The sequence below is a fragment of the Myotis davidii genome, unplaced genomic scaffold (assembly GCF_000327345.1).
Source record: "Myotis davidii unplaced genomic scaffold, ASM32734v1 scaffold573, whole genome shotgun sequence".
Classification (NCBI taxonomy): Eukaryota; Metazoa; Chordata; class Mammalia; order Chiroptera; family Vespertilionidae; genus Myotis; species Myotis davidii.
Window position 1 is genome coordinate 2,703,740 of NW_006285997.1, and position 17,453 is coordinate 2,721,192.

Genomic DNA, 17,453 nt, shown 5'->3' on the forward strand with positions numbered 1-17,453 from the left:
AAATAAAGGTCTACTGCAGGGGTCCTCAAACTGTTAAAACAGGGGGCCAGTTCACTGTCCCTCAGACCGTTGGAGGGTCAGACTATAGTTTAAAAAAAACTATGAACAAATTCCTATGCACAATGCACATATCTTATTTTGAAGTAAAAAAACAAAACGGGAACAAATACAATATTTGTATTTGCATGTGGCCCGCGGGCCGTAGTTTGAGGACCCCTGGCATAGACTGTATAATTATATGTAATTTTACAAGTAAAACTAATCTATGATGAAAAAAAGTTTTTAAGTGTTTGCCTGGAGGGCAGGAACCTGGGGAGGACTGTGAAAGAACTTTCTGGAGTGATGGAGCTATCCTGATAAAGGCTTGACTTACACAGGTGTGCACACTTATGAAAATTCATGGAAGGACCCTGGCTGGTGTGGCTCGATGGGTTGGGCGGCATCCCATGCACCCGAAGGTGGCTGGTTCAATTCCCGGTCAGGGCCCATTCCTGGGTTGCAGGCTTGATCCCCAGTGGGGAGCATGTAGGAAGCAGCTTGTCAATATTTTTTCTCTCTCTCTCTCTCTCCCTCTCCCTTCTTGTCAATATTTTTTTTTCTCTCTCTCCCTCTCCCTTCCTCTCTCTAAAACCAATAAAAAATAAAAACATTTAAGATATTTTTTTAAAAAAGCTGATGGAATGGAACACTTAAGATTTGTGCACTTCATTGTAAATTTTATGGACAGGTGGGCAGCTAGGTGTGTAAATGCATGAATGCCTGTATCTGCGATTTACTTTTTAAAAATAAGTTGGAGGGGGGCTGAGGAGGGGGGTAGAGTGCCTTAAGCATGACATACACACAGGCACGCCTGTGATGAATCATTTTTCTAGCAAATCTTGAACGTCTATAAAAGGCCACTGGAAGAATCCAGGAAAATGTTTCCCCGTGTCTTGTGGCTTCTAATCTTTTCACAGGCACATAGAAAGAGTTTTATGTCCATGCACTTGCTAAGCCACTGGTTTCATTACAAGAAAGCAACATCAGGGGGGAAAAAAACAACAAACCTGTGAGCTCCTAAACTTTGGGGTACAAATATCATCTGGAAGAGGGAAAAACACAAGGGAAAAGAGAAAATGGATAAAAAAGATCATTAGGATGCGAAATAGGCACCTGGCTCATGAATTACCTTGAAAGCACAATTTTAAAATATAATTATCTTGATTCATGCCCATCCTGAGGAAATGTACATGTAAAGCCAGTGGTTTCTCCCTGGCCCACTGACAACCTTAAGCCAAGTGGCTTCTGGTGTCCCCAATCCCTTTGTGGGAGGCCAGGCTGGAGAAAAATCTGCAAAGGGAGAGACATCAAGTAGATGTCGGGTCTTATGGCAGACAACATCAAGGCTGATTAGCTGTGCGGACCAAGTGCCCAACAGGAATCTCTCACCACTAGAAAGTCGGACATTTGGAGGGCTGGCTGCTTGCTTTTCAGCCCCGCCCCCTCTGCAGCCGGGAGGCCGGGGAGGGGGTGCAAGTCCGCCTGTGAAGGTGCCAGGGAGGAGCGTTACCTCCATCTGCACGGTGGGAGAGTTCACTGCCATCTTATTCTTTCTCATGGAAGCCCAAAAAAACTCAAGAACAGTGCACGGACATTCGGGGTGCTGGCTGCTTGCTTTTCAGCCCTGCCCCTCTGCAGCCTGGGGGCTGGAGCGGGGCACGGGGGTGGGGGAGGGGGGTGCAAGTCCGCCTGTGAAGGTGCCAGTGAGGAGCGTTACCTCCATCTGCACGGTGGGAGAGTTCACTGCCATCTTATTCTTTCTCATGGAAGCCCAAAAAAACTCAAGAACAGTGCAGAAGATGGGTGAAAAGGAAGTTAAAGTGCTTTTGTTATAGTGGATATTTAATAATCTGAGTATATGTGGGAAGCAACATAGCATCTTGCCTTTTAGAGTCAGGCCAAGGTTGGACTGTTGGCTCTGCCACGTGACCTCCGGAAAGTTACTTAACCACGCTGACCCTCAACTTCCCTATATTCTTATATCCTTACAGGTCTCCCTGGGTGTCTGTGAGAATTAAATGCAATAGCACAGGTGAAGCATCTAATACAGCTCCACATCCCCCAAATCAAAAAATTCCAACAACCAAAGCCTTTTCCTAAATCATCTGTAGGCAAAACCTGACCTGAGGCCATTTGGTCTGCTTTTTAATCCACTTCTGTGATCATTTATGTTTCTCTGCAGAAATATTAATGTTTGATTATATGGAGTTGCCCTAGACCCTCCTGGAGTATTACATAATGTCTGATATATGCACCCTCTTCACTTTGTAAATCCAAAACATGAATTTTAAAAACATACCTTGTCCAAAGAGATTATGAACCCATATGACATCCTCACTCTAGTGTTAATTTATGAATTCCCTAGGCCCACTTCATTGCATATCAAGACCGCCTATGTATGGATTTCATTTATGTTGAAAGTTTATGTGGCCTGGCCAGTATGGCTCAGTGGTTGAGCGTCCAACCATGAATCAAGAGGTCCCAGGTTTGATTCCTGGTCAGGGCACATGCCCGGGGTTGCAGGTTCCCTCCCCAGTAGGCGTGCAGGAGGTAGCAGATCAATGATTCTCTTTCACAATGTTTCTATCTCTCTAGTCCTTTCCCTTCCTCTCTCTCTAAAACCACAAAGATCTGACTTGTAGAAGCTGGTGTTTGAAAGTTGTACAAATTAAAGTGAGTCCACTTATACGAAAATAAGTAGTTCTCCATTCATTGCAGGCAGCTTAATTCTTTGGCATAAGTTGTTCTGAAAGTTGTTACATGTTTATATTCATTTTTAACTACATAAAGAGATGAGTTAATAATAATAAAACCTTAATTAGGTTAAGAGCATACGTAACCAATTCTTTTCAATGTTTCCCAAATGCCAGTTGAGAGGATACTATTAGCATAACCTACCAGAGAAGTATTGGCACCATCTGGTGGTGAAACTGAAAACTGCATGTGTATATGCGCCCCCTCAGCTGTTAGAAATCAGTTCTCAAACTGAAAGAGGTTATTGACCCACAGGACAGTGTTATTTCCTCAAGTGCTGACTCCATTCCAGTCTTCTATAATCAATGCCACAAAATCACAATAGCAGACGGACACATTTGTCAAGTTTATGTTAAAAGAAACATAAATGAAAAAAAGAACAATTTTATAAGAATTAAATATATACATATGGTATCCCCCCAAAATGTATACATACTTTGAATGATTAATTCCAAGGAGTTAAATCTGGGGGGGGGGGGGGAGGCATCAAGAAGATCGCCTGGTGCAGAGTAAATGTTCAAACAATGCCAGCCAAAGGAGCTCTTTAGCAGTTTGCATGGTGATTCTTTGATTATTACGCAGTGTGAAAGTTTTCTCCTAGTCTGTTGCTTGTTTGTTTATGGACATTTATCAGACAGGAGTCTGTTTATACAAGCAACCCTGTCATTTTTTTTCCTTTTATGGATTTTATTGTAACCTGGCTGTTTATCTCAACATCTTACTGAACTGACCTCTCCAAGTTTCTGAGTTTGTGGTCAGAATCTTAAGGTTCCTCTTTGGTCTCCCCAGACATCACTCGTGTTCCTTCCATGGATGACAATCACAGCCACTGCTTTTTCATGTTTCCCCTAACGAACGCATTCCTTTTGTCCATAAAAGGTGGGGAGCCTTTTATCCACTCCAGTGGTTCTAACAATCCCTGCAGGCAGCGACACTGACAACATTCGCACAGTACTTTTCACTGGAATTTTTATCTTGATGTTCCACAATCACTTTATATGCCCTAAGATAGAATCATCTCTAAGGGGTATTGTTATGCTTTGTTCCTTTAACTTACAACAAACAGTATGTGTGGGATATTTTTTATGAACAAAAGATTCTAAATGTCTATGGAATATGCATACTCTCTAGGGGAACACAAATGCTGGTAAAAGTGGGAGGATGGGAAAAGACATACTTTCCACGTTAACTTCCTTGTGCCTCTTGAAGTTTGTACTATGATGTTAAACATAATTCTATCCTACATAATAAAAGGGACCTTCTCGTCAATCCCACCAAACCTATTCCTAACGTGGCTGGTGATGTCACTTCCACACTCAGTCTCTGCTATGCACTTGGGGGTCATCCTCTGTCCTTCAAATGCACATCAAGTACCATATGGAAATGGCACCTACAATTCAACAGCAACCCTACTCATCCCTGACCCAGCCACTCATTCAACAGCAACCCTCCTCACCTTGGACCCACCCACTCATTCAACAGCAACCCAGAGCACACAGAGTGAGTCCAGCCCTGCCTGGGACACAGCTGAAAAGAGGAAAAGATACTGTCAATAAAATACCCTCACAAAGCCCCATAGCTTGGGGTGCGGAGCAGCCACACCACATGTTTAAATAGGATTTCTTAAAAAGCGGATTCTTTAAGCCATTTGCAAGTATTTATTTAGGTAAGAGATCATAAAACACATTTTATAATATACATAAGAAAAAACACATTCAAATGAATAAAAGATAAAATGACAGGAGGTGACAGAATTTAGTGTTTATAAATGAGGCCATCAATAACTTTAACAATTTAGAGAAGAAACTCAAAGTGTACTTAAAAGTTTGAGACCATGCTTTACAATATTTTATAACACAAAAATAAAGTGTTAGGCTTTTAAAGAAATACATTACTTAATGGTTTTTCAACAGGTTTCATAACGGATTTCTAGACACTGTCACATATGACATGAAAAGTAAAAAAGTCAAGAGCTTTGGCAAGCCAAGTATTAGTCCACAGCAGCTTGTGAGATTTACTTTCTTATATAAAAATTCTTCAATTTACATTTGTTCTTGTTACAGGAACAGAAAGAAACTAACATGCCAAGTATATCTGAGGAGTCTATTAGCTATAAAGCAAAAATAATTACTTTTGAAAGCTACATTTTATGAAAATGTGTACCATGCAGCATCTTCAGTAACAGCAAATGTAAACCATGTGATTATTAAGTCTTCTAAATAAACATCTTACCCTCAAATCTCACACAATATCCCCTAAGTCCGCATCTCCTGTTCGGAGAAGCCTCAGCTTAAACGAATGTCCATTTGCTCTTTGAAAAAGCCCTTGCCTCCATTACTAAAAACGTTCTATAAAGTCCCTAAGAAATGTCTTCAGTGCGAAAGTAACAAGATACTTCCAATAGAGGCCCACACCCACAGGAAGGCGTATGAGGCTAAAGAGTGACTCTAACTCCCGAAGACCCCTCTGTGCTGAGACCCACAGCTCCAACAAGACAACTTACAATTTCTTACTTAAAAACAAACATTTTCTCGTGAATAACTGAATAATCAGGTTTCTAGGAAATGAGGATTTTTAGATTAAGATTTAGCAAAATCAACTATAATAAATTTTCCTCTAGGCAATTTATGAATGACAAATCAGTTGAAGTTTTACATACAGAAGACACAGATACTGCATAATATGTAGTGAATATTGGCACATACCCTTTTGTTTTTAAAGCATAAAATGCCATCAGCATATCTGCCACCCTTAAGATACACGTATGACGGAGCTCAAAGCCACCAGTGAGCGGCACGGGAACTGCCCCGCTCAGGGCTTCCCAAGAGGCTTGTAGCAGGCGTCAGGCTGCCAGAGGCGAATGTCCACAAGGACTTGATTGAGCTTCTGCATCCAGAGGTCCCGCTCCTCCTTGGTGTCTGCGGACAGCCAGTGCCTGCGGGAGCAAACCAGCAGCTGCTCAGAGCTCTTCTGCCCCTTCCACATTGCCCCACGCCTTTACGTGGGGGGAAAGCCTCAACAAACCAGTAAAATGAGTTCCTCTGCACCCTCTCTAAATGGATGCTAATTGAGAGCCCCATAGGGAGATGCTTCAAGTACAATTTGTAAAATGAGAAACATTTAATTTAGATAAAAGGCCCTGTGTAGAAATAGGTGAGACAAAGGAGAATGCAGAATGATAAAATGTTTATATTTTAACAAAATGTATGATCCAAACGGTTTTAAGAAGCCACCAAGAATGAGAGCCCTCCAGACTCAAATGCATAACGATGGGTCTGCTCAAATCACAATCTTATATAATAACAGGCTAATATGCAAATCGACTGAACAGCGGAATGGCTGGTCGCTATGACGCACACTGACCACGAGGGGGCAAACGCTCAATGCAGGAGCTGCCCCCTGGTGGTGAGTGTGCTCCCACAGGGGAAGCACCACTTAGCCAGAAGCCAGGCTCACGACTGGCAAACACAGCAGCAGTGGCAGGAGCCTCTCCTGCCTCCACAGCAGCAGCGCTAAGGACCCCTCGGGGGATGTCTGACTGCCAGCTTAGGACCGTTCCCTGTGGGGAGCAGGCGTAAGCCAGCAGGCGGACATCGCCTGAGGGGCCCTGGGCTGCGAGAAGCACAGACCAGTCTGAGGGAACCCACCCCCACTCAGTGCACAAATGCCATACACTGGGCCTCTAGTGATGTTAAAATGAGAAAAACAAAGTAAGTACAGTCGTGGGAGAAGGCCAAGGAGAAGGTCAAGAAGAAGTCTGGGAGGGACTGATAGTAGGTAAAGGTAAGACTATATGAAAAAGGGTTAACATGGGCTCCTGTGATCAGGAACCACTTAGGTACTGAATTTTGGCTGGTTCCCCCACTGACTGTGGACCTGGACAAATGACCGTAAACCAACTGTGCCCCCTGTCCTGTCCTGTCTTATGCTGCAGAGAAAGGAAAGGAGGAGAGGAGTGCCACTGAGTTAATCTGAAATAATCTAGACACCAAGAATCTCCAGGGAACGGGTCCCCTCCCTGAGCCATCTTTAAGTCCCACATCAGAAACCCCTGGGGCAGCTCCATCCACCCCCATCTGCAATGCCCAGCTGCAGCCTCATTAATAGACTGTGTCAAACTCGAACTTTTGTCCCTAACCACAACTGTGTACGTTGAAGTTGGCTTTAGGCTTCTCTTGGGCATCCAAGCAAAAGAATCTTAGACTCTTAACAATAAACTTTTGCACCTTATACCTAAGGCTTCCGCCTAACAGAAACTGACACTCCCAATAGTTCATTCTGTTCACCTCCAACCAGAACTTGGCAGAGCAGAATGACTGCTTTTGTAAGTCACCTGATTGAAAGGGCACTTTGGAATGGAAAGGAAGGAGTTTGTAAAGGCTCTTCAAATAATATTTGGCTTCCCCATTATACATGAACTCTTCAAACTTAACCCAAAGTATATCAGCTAACTGCCCTGAAAATGGCTACACCGTGAGAACACTGAAAGCATGATCAGCTAAGATATAACCTGAACTAGATTCGTGCACCAGTGGGGTCCCTTGGCCTGGCCTGCGCCCTTTTGCAATTCAGGACCCCTCGGGGGATGTCAGAGAGCCAGTTTAGGCCCGATACCCACAGGCCAGGCTGAGGGACCCCACCGGTCCACAATTGGGGTCAGGGAGGGACTGTGGGAGGGTTTCAGGGCATGTCCAGCCAATCTTGCCAAGTCCCAATGGGCCGGATCCCAGCAGCAAACTAACCTACAGGTCAGAGCATCTCCCCCCTGGTGGTCAGTGTGTGTTATAGCAACTGGTCGAATGGTCAGACACTTAGCATACTAGGCTTTTATTATATAGGATGGTAAGCTTTTCTTCACTAGACTAATTTAGTTATTAGATTGTTCACTTACATGTGTGTTTTGTGCTGTTATTAAGCCTGTACCCCCTAAAGACAGGGATGACCCTGATATTTCTTACACTGGGAAGAGCATATGGGCAATTAGATCCTGTGTTGGCAGAACTATCTACAGCCCAATACTTACTTGGTGACACAGAGTGTGTCCCTGCACTGGCTGACAAGCGTCTCTCGGTCATCTTCTCTTTGTGGTCATACAGGAATTAATTCAAAAGTGTTGCGTCTTGTGCAAAATTCTCTGTTGGCTGGTTCTATCTGACGACTGGTACAATTGGCCAGATTTATCCTTCCTATGGGATTCTTTAAAAATAAAAATTTTTTAAAAAGTATTAGCAGAAGGTAAACAAGACCATTTAAGTAAGCATTACGCAGTATTTAAGGTTTTATAAATTGAAAAAGCCACATGGCTACAATAATACTAAAGTAAATTTAATAATATTTTTTACTAAAAATGTCAATTAAAAATATTATAAAACATTTAGGAAGAAAGACAAATATATGCCTTACAGTATTTTAAGAGTGATCAAATCACAGGGAATGGGTAAAATATATAATTTCTGTGCGCGCGTGCGCGCACACACACACACACACACACACACATATATATTTTGCAACCAGCACGTTTTCGATGGCCTAGTAAACAGGCTCCCAGGGGAGCGGGTGGTGGAGGCCCGAGGGAGCACTTACTGAAACAGCACGTCAAGGCAGGTCGGGGCCTTCTCACCGACCAGCACCCTCAGCCCCTCAGCCTTACCTTCCGTTTCTCGTCATCGGGGTACGTCCAGTAGGAGATACAGTTTCCAGACAGAATACACCATCTTCGATGCCAGGCACCAAACCCACTCACATCTTCAAATATGGTCTAGAAAAGTCAGGGAGATCCTGGCTTAATCACTTGGGGACCAGTTAAATGTTAATCCCACTGGCTCAATGTCACACTATGTTGGAATATGCCCTGCTTCACACTCTCCCTGTGTGACTTCCATCCTGTCTCATTCTCAGTGGTGAGAATCACTGGCTGCTCACACCCAGACATGTGCCCAGATTTTTAGCAGCATCTAGGCATCAGCACTTAGAACCTCTGCGTATTAACCCCAAGTGCGTACCTCTACCTAATATCAGACTTTTTAAAAGCATGGTATCCCTGACCAAACACTCCTTAAATAAGAGAAAAGTACTTCAAGCATTGGAGAGTAAAGTGATTGAGAATGTCATGTCTTATATATTGAAAAAAACAATTAGACTTAATGCAAAAAGACTGGCATTTAATTTCTATTTGGTACAACAAAACAGGACTGGAAAGAGGCAAACAGGCAACTAGTAACACGGGGGCTTGTCCATGAAGAGCTTCTACGTACACAGTGTAAGCGGGAGCTGCTTCCCCCACCCCCACTGTTTCTTAGCCGTAATGGAGCCCTAATGTATGCAAGTCATTCCTATTAATTTAAGAAAAGAATCCATTTAGACACTATTATATTAAGAAACAGAGCAAGGCGAAAACGCCCCAGCGCCCTAGTCAGGGGTGGGCAGGCTTTCTCTGTGAAGGGCAGACAGTAGAGATCTGGACTGTGTGGCTCTTTCATAACCATTCATCTGGCCGCTGCTGCAGTGCAAAGCGCTCACAGACAACATGGAGACCAATGAGCTGAGTTCTAGTGGAACTTTATGAAAACAAACGGGGAATACTCTGCTGGCCCTAATGTAGGTAATCCAAAGGTATCTTGGTGATTTCAAAATGCACTAAGAATTTTCCACCTTAAAGTGGTTCAACGAAGCCCTACACCAAACAACAGTGGGAGAGAGAGCCTCCTCCATCCACAAATTTGTGTAATTTTACCAAAAGTGGCATGAGTTAGCAGTGCAATCTCTGGCCCTGGAGGGAAATTACTCTGTGTGAAGAAATGTCTCCATGATAGAATAAAACCTCACATTTATTAGCTAATTAATTAGCTCACACTGATTAGCTGACTCCAACCATATGCTCTCTTACCCCACCTTTTTTTCTTTTCCCCAGTTTACCCTCTCTCCTCCCCAAGGCCTGGTTTCTCGAGGCAGCACCTGCATACAGCCACCCAAGGGAATAAGACAAGAATCTTATTTCAGCCTCATGGACAGAGTTAGCATGACTGACTCACTAGCGCCCTCCTGTGTTTCTGCTCACCTTTCACATCATAAAGGTAACAGACAGGGGGACATTAGATGGAGAAGAATAACTCAGTTGTCACTATGCTCTACTCTAATCAGAGAGGAATGACAAGGGGAGAGCTTTTCCTTTTTATAGCTGAGAAAACTAAGGGCCAAGGAAAGCCAGTGACAACACCATCACAATGCAGACCACAGACCAGGGACCTTCTAGACATCCAGTGTTCGTCCCTTGCTGCTCATCAGTCTAAGACCCGTGGTCGGCAAACTGCGGCTCACGAGCCACATGCGGCTCTTTGGCCCCTTGAGTGTGGTTCTTCCTAAGCCTTAGGAGTACCCTAATTAAGTTAATAACAATGTACCCACCGATATAGTCTGTTCAAAAAATTTGGCTCTCAAAAGAAATTTCAATCGTTGTACTGTTGGTATTTGGCTCTGTTGACTAATGAGTTTGCCGACCACTGGAGACGGAGCTGGAGGAGCACCACAGAACCACTTACCAAGGCTTTTTGGATGGTCATTTCCTTCCTTCCAGCTGTCAGGAAGGGAAACTGAACACCTTAAATTTCAATTAACTTATTTTTTTTAAATATATTTTTATTGATTTCAGAGAGGAAGGGAGAAGGAAAGAGATAGAAACATCAATGATGAGAGAGAATCATTGATCGACTGCCTCTGCATGCCCATACTGGGGATCAAGCCCACACTCCGGGCATGTGCCCAGACCCAGGCATGTACTGTGACCTCCTGATTCATAGGTCAATGCTCAACCACTGAGCCACACCTGCTGGGCCCACCTCTACTCTATAGAGGGCAGTGGTAATTAAAATGCATTGATTAGACAGGGGACAGAAGTTATCTGGGAGAGTCCAGAGCCCTTTCTGTGAGGATAAGCCTAAAGAGATACAACAAACTAGTTAAGAGCTCAGGCATTATATGTAAATGAACTAGCTGCCTCAGTAGGAGACTGGATAATGGTGTCTCTAACACAATATGGAAATATTTACATTAAAATGTCACTAAGTAAACACTGCCTTCAACCCAGGGATTTATAGACAGGCTTTCCAAGACTATATAGTGCACGAGAGAAAGCTAGCAGGGAAGCCAGGTTTGCCATCCACTTGGCCAGGTGGGCTTGCCGGGCAACCTAGCTCCTCTTTCTGCACCTTTCACAGCCACTGCGAATGCTTTCTTTCATTCAGGTTCTTGCTTCACAGAGGAAACTGAAGCTACTGTACTTTCCAGGGATTTCCCTACTTCTTGCACCACACCCACCTTCGTCCACATATTCTTCACATACGTTTCTCCTCTGATAACTGAAAAAATATAATTCTGTACAAAATCAGTCCTATGAGCATGTACTGTGGTTTGGGTCTGATTTCGTCTCACTCTCATGATCTTATTTATCCTAGGAATTCTTCCTGAACTACCTCAATCTCCAACCCTATTAAAAGCTACCCATTGTATTTGAAGACTCAAGTTGAGCCTAATAAGATGTCAACGAAATCCTTCTTTTATCCTAAAGATCCTGTCAAGTACCACACGCTTCTCACCCACTTGCAGCCAAACTCTGTTTCAAGGAGTTGCTCGCACTCCCATTCCTCACGTCCATTCCCTTACTGCCAGCTTATTAATGTGCACGCACTCTGTGCTTTCGCCCATGATAGCATTGCATCGTATTTACTGTCCACTTGTCCTCCCAGCTAAACTAACAGTTCCTGAGCAGAGGAACGTTGTGGCCCAGTACATTCCCACACCAGCACAGTCACTGGCATGTAATGGACATGCAGGAATCTTTACTGAACCAATTTACCACTGAATCACACAGGCTATCTTGCCTATGAGAAATCCAAGCCTAACCTTCACAAACAGGAAAAAGAAAATAAATATAGATTACTTACTAGAAAACCTTTTTCTTCAACACTTGAATTCACTTGACATTTTATTTTTAAATAAATATGACCTTCCAAAGGAGATAAAAAGGGGACCTGCAAAGAAAGAGTAAATTATTTGCAAAACACTTTCAAATTGGCATTTTTCTAGATAAGAGTTTAATCATGAACAGAGAATGTTGTGCCTTGAAAACACACTGTTTTCTAAAGCAGGAATATAAACTAAGTGGCCAAAAAGCTACTAGTTCCGCAGCAACAAGTGCTTTTGAAGAATAAGCACATTCAAATTAGAGCTGGTAAAAACAGAACCCTTACCATGATCAAGAAAACACAGATATAAGAAGAGAATACAAGTGCTTATCCATTCTCCATCAATATATTCAATAGGAGACTGGATAAACCAACTGGTACAGTAATACAACAAAATAATACTCAGAAGTAAATAACAGTGAACTGCAGATTTAAAAAGTTGATCCTCAAATTCATATGAAATTGCAAAAGGTCCCAAACAAGCAAAACAATCTTAAAAAAGAAAAAGCTGAAAGAACCACACTTCCCAATTGCAAAACTTAATCCAAAGCTATCATAATTACAACAGTGTGGTATTGGCATAAGAATAGACGTATAGACAAGAACAGAACTGAAAGTTCAGAAATAAACCCATACATCTTATAGCCAATTGATTTTCAATAGGGTACCAAAACCATTCAATAAAGAAAGAGCAATCTTTTCACAAATGGAGTTGTGAAACTGGATATCCACATGCAAAAGAATGAAGCTGGATCCCTACCTCATATCATATATCAACAATTAACTCAAAATGAATCAATGACCTACGTATGAGAGCTACAAATAAAATATTAAGTCTTAGAAAAAAACATAAAGGTAAATATTAAATAATCATGAATTTGGAAACGTTCTCTGATATGAGGCCAAATGCAGGAGCAACAACAGGAAAAAACAAAAACAAAACAAAACAAAACAAAAAAACAGAGAAATTAGGCTTCATCAAAATTCAAAACTTTTCAGTATGTAGATTCCTCAAAAAATTAAAGATAGAAGTAACATATAATTGAACAATCCCACTTCTGGGAATTTATCCAAAAGAATTGAAATCGGGTCCTGAAAGGGATATTTGCACTCCCAGGTTCATTGTAGCATCTTCATAATACCCTAGAGGTGAAACAACCTAAACGTCCATCAACAGGTGAACGGATACTGAAAATGTGGTTCAGTCTTCTCCTTCCTCCCCATTTCTGAGTATAAAAACCACTCTGAAGTTTGTCTTTTAGGCTTTAAAACTCCCCTGTGCATCTTTTCTTATGTGTCCTAACCCACAGCCCCACACAGCAGATTCTTGAGATTGACTATTGTGTCTTTTTATTGGCTGTTCCCATATCCTACTGTCAAATTATACCCAGGCAATCAATAAATGTTTGCTAAAAGAGCACTGTTTGGGCAAATAAACACCCAGAGTTCTTTACTGAAAAAATAAATAAATAAATATGGTATATAGATACAATGGAAATATTATTTAGCCATAAAAAAGGAAATTCTGTCAGATGCTATAATATGGATGAGCCTTGAGTACATTATGGTAAGTGAAATAAGCCAGTCACAGGACAGATACTTCTGGCTCCACTTATATACCTGGAAGTATATACCACATATATACCATGTATGTACCTGAATTAGCCAAGCTCATAGACGCAGAAAGTAGACTAGGTGTTGCAGGGGCAATTTAAAAAACAAAACAAGCCATAAGCCAAACTTAACCTGTAGGCTAAAAGTTTGCCTGGTCTTGTGGTAGATTAAGCCCAACTATATTGGTACTGCATTAAATATAAATGGCCTAAACACCCCAATGAAAAGACAAAAGATTGTCACACCAAATAACAAAATATGACCATAAAATACGTTTATACACAAATTTGACATATATAGTCACAGATGTATTGAGAATAAAGGAAGGAAAAAGATATAACATACAAACACTAATCATGAGAAAGCTGTTGTAGCTATTAATAGCAGATAAAATAGACTTTAAGATTATCAGAGATAAAGTGAATAATTCATCAAGATGATATAATAATCTTAAATGTTCACGGACCTAATAATGTAGCTTTAAAATACAGGAAACATAAATTGACACACACAAAAAAATTAAGTGCCTAAATTGAGACTATGCTGTTCTTCCTGATTGGAATTTGGGGGGATTGATTTTTTTCCAAATAAAATCATGCTGCTTATCTAGCATGGAAAACATTCACATAATAGAGTATACAGATGTCATAATATAAAATTATATACCTGAAATCTATGTTATTAACCAATGTTACCCCAATACATTTACTAAAATATTTTAAAAGTTAACATTCACATAAATATTTGTAAATGTATCACTCTTATCAACATATTACTAGTTAGTGAAAACACTTCATGTCAAAAGTATCTTAAATTATAAAAGTTGCTTAAGTATACGTAAGAATTTTAAAAGATTTAGAATTTAAAGATTATAATAAACATGAGAAATTCAATTGGAGAGGTTGAGTCATTAGAGTAAAATGGTTAACATACATATATTTATTGATATTGACTTCTGGTCAAGAAAGAATGATGGTTAATGTCTGTCATTACTGCTGTCCAGTGAAAAAGAATGATCTCCTAGTTGGAATAATCTTAGTTCAGTCTAAATAATTTTTTAAATAAGAGAGTGGAAGGGAAGGGGAGAGACAGAAAGAGAAATATCAATGTGAGAGAGAAAAGGGATCAAGCCTGCAACCGAGGTACGTGCCCTTGATTAGAATCGAACCTAGGACCCTTCAGTCTGTGGGCTAACACTCTAACCACTGAGCCAAACCAACTAGGGCACAGTCTAAATTTTAAAGTTTTAATTGTAAAGTTAGTTTCCAACAATTTAATCTTCTCTTGGCCAAAAAGTATAGATTTCAATAGACAAAACTTAAAGTTTCTGGATTTAAAAGGGAACCATAATGTAGAATCAAAACACCACATATCTCATTATTTTATTTGTTATAAATTCCCTAGCCTTTTTCTTTTCCATATAGTCAGTTTTAAGTTCCTTAGCCTCTCAATGCTAAAAAAGAGAATTCCACTGTTTTGCAGAATGCTGCTGGTAAAAAGAATCTCAGAAAGATAAAAAGAAAATGGTCCCTCTAACTCCACAACTGGAAGTACACAATGTTCTTGATTAGAAGCTTGCTCTGAACAAGTGAACTGAGAATATTCACAAAAGAGTCGATGTTACTACCCCGTTGAGTTTGGAGAGAGATGAAAATGTATGTTTTCTGTTTTCTGTTTAACAAAAGGGCATTTTAAGAATACTGTTAAGAACTGTAAAATGAACCTATAACCAGGACAACTGTGTAATCTTTACACACTGAGATATTTCTGCGAGAGAAGGGGATACCATTAATCATTTATACCAGGCCAAAGGCATAAACCAGAACACCTCTGTGCACACCAGAACCCTAACCACTCTTCCTGTGACCTCAAAATTCTACAATGCTAATTGGTGCCCTAAAGCCATTTAAATTGACAACCCTGTGTCCTGGAAAGCAGAAATATCTATGAGGTTTCTTTAAGTCAGAAGATGAGCTGTGGGATGTCCGTCTCTCTTTATCCAAAACATGTAATAAAACCTGAGTATTTTTTAAAAACAACAAAAAATCTATGACTATTTTGGATTGGTTATTCAAAGAAAAGAAAGTCCTTGAGAGTCTGTGACTCACTGAGATTCATAATCTGAATTCCAGGATGCCAGACTTTACATCAGGTATCTGTAACCTCAAGTAAGAAATCTCCTGTTAGTGGTGCCCTAAATCTCTAGAGCAAACAGTCTGGATTAACCTCAAAGGTCATTCTATTCTGAAGGGATCTCAGAGATAGCTGTTGTATTATTGGTCAAGGCACCAGTAAAATAGGCTAACACTCCCTTGTACCGATAGTATCTGGTAAGATATGGGACACTTGTTTACTCTCTCAAAGTTAATTAAATAGAGTAATTATATGAGTATAAAAGGTCTTCCATTTTCCCCACCAATTTAAAGAACACCTAACATAACTATTTTAAATATTCTTTTATATCAGCTACAAACAATTGGAAAAACTATTTGTTTTCTCCTGGCACTCACAAAAGTACATTTGGGACAAACCTGACATCAAAATTGTGTTGTATATGAAAGAGACTTTAGAGTACTAGAGACAACAAATTAAATAAAATGATTTTGCACTCAATCTCATGGTTGCCTATTTAAGTTATAAATTCAAAAGAATTAAGAGAATAGAAATATTTTGTGACATTTTGAATTAAAATGGCAGACAAAAAAGTTTCAAAAAGCAAACATTCTATATTGAACGTGTTACTGAAATCCCTCCATTTTAGAGATTAATGAAATCGCTTACACATGTAGAAACTGGCTTTGTGACAGACAACAGCGAGTAAGGAATACAGTTCACAGAATCCCAGTTCTTACGTTTAATCTGCAAATCTTGTTCTAACAATAAATAAACTAGTACTGTCCAGCATTTTATAAATTAACATTTCTAAATACAAATTGCTTGCAATTGAACTTCAAAAGGATATTAAAATCCTTTTAAAAATCTAAAATATATTATTAGTATAATTTTAATGTTAAATTCATTTTAATTTAAAAATTAAAAACAAAATATCATCTACATGGCAATATGCCTATAGCCAATAGTGACCAAATAAGTTTTCTACTTAAAGCATCACCAATAGCTCTTTCAATATATGGGAGGTAAACAATCTTGAATAAATTTAATTTGTTATTTTAGTACCCAGAAAATCAACGTTGAAGTGACTACAGAATCTGAACAAACTAAAATATGAAAAAAGAAATAGGAGGAAAGCCAACACCAAATATGCATGAAGAAAACAGAGAACAAAGTAAAGATGCCCAACTGCAAGAGACTAAAGAAAGAATGTATATAATGTCCTTAATTATTCAAAATAACCAAGAAGGCAGAAGAGTGGTTAGTGAAACAAATACATATAGGCCAAAACTTAAGGATTGATTTTTTAGCTTGTTAGTTTCAAGCAAAGAAAAAATTGCAACCTTTTCCTGGAACAAATAGCCCAGTAGCTCTCGCTCTTTTACATCATAATTTATCTAAAACAAACAAAATAAAAGACAAAGAGAAAAAAAAATCCAGGATCACTCAATTTGTTAAACTAGCTGAATTGCTAAGTAAAAAGGTATAGGAATCTTTTAAATTAACATGTTAAAAAATACACTTATACACTTATGCATTAACAATAATCAAAATTTAAAATATAGTCTGTCAACTACAAGAAAGATTTCATGGAATTCTAAAGCTATGAGAAATGAAGTGCCTTTGCTCAATGTTAAAGAGGAAATTCCTAGCAGGGCCAACACTAACGAGGCCTCCTAATGTGTAATACTTCATCTCTACATTCTAACTACAAAAATCTCTTATAATATTTAAAAATTCCCCTGTATTATGAAGCAGGGGTCAACCCAAGAATTAAAGTTTGCTTCTAGTTCTCTCATTCCTTAAAATGGTCTTGTTAGTTACTAAAAGTTTAATCATATCACAGTATGGTGAAAAGCACTCAGTGATATTACACAGATCTGAATGCTGATGCTTTAAACCTAGGGAGGAAAGTATGGGAAGGAAACACTTTAGATTCATGGATACTTGTCTAAGAAAATAACCTATCTTTCC

At 39.9% G+C, this 17,453-nt stretch overlaps 1 protein-coding gene across 1 annotated transcript in view; it reads right to left on the reverse strand.

Annotated features, from left to right (window-relative positions):
• Positions 1-4,815: 4,815 nt before the first annotated feature.
• ANLN (anillin actin binding protein) overlaps positions 4,816-17,453 on the reverse strand; it is a 39,353-nt gene continuing 26,715 nt past the window's right edge. Inside the window, 4 exon segments of the mRNA XM_006779444.2 lie at positions 4,816-5,728; positions 7,817-7,989; positions 8,444-8,551; positions 11,733-11,819. Coding sequence (XP_006779507.1) covers positions 5,605-5,728; positions 7,817-7,989; positions 8,444-8,551; positions 11,733-11,819 — 492 coding nt within the window. The 3' untranslated portion in view covers positions 4,816-5,604.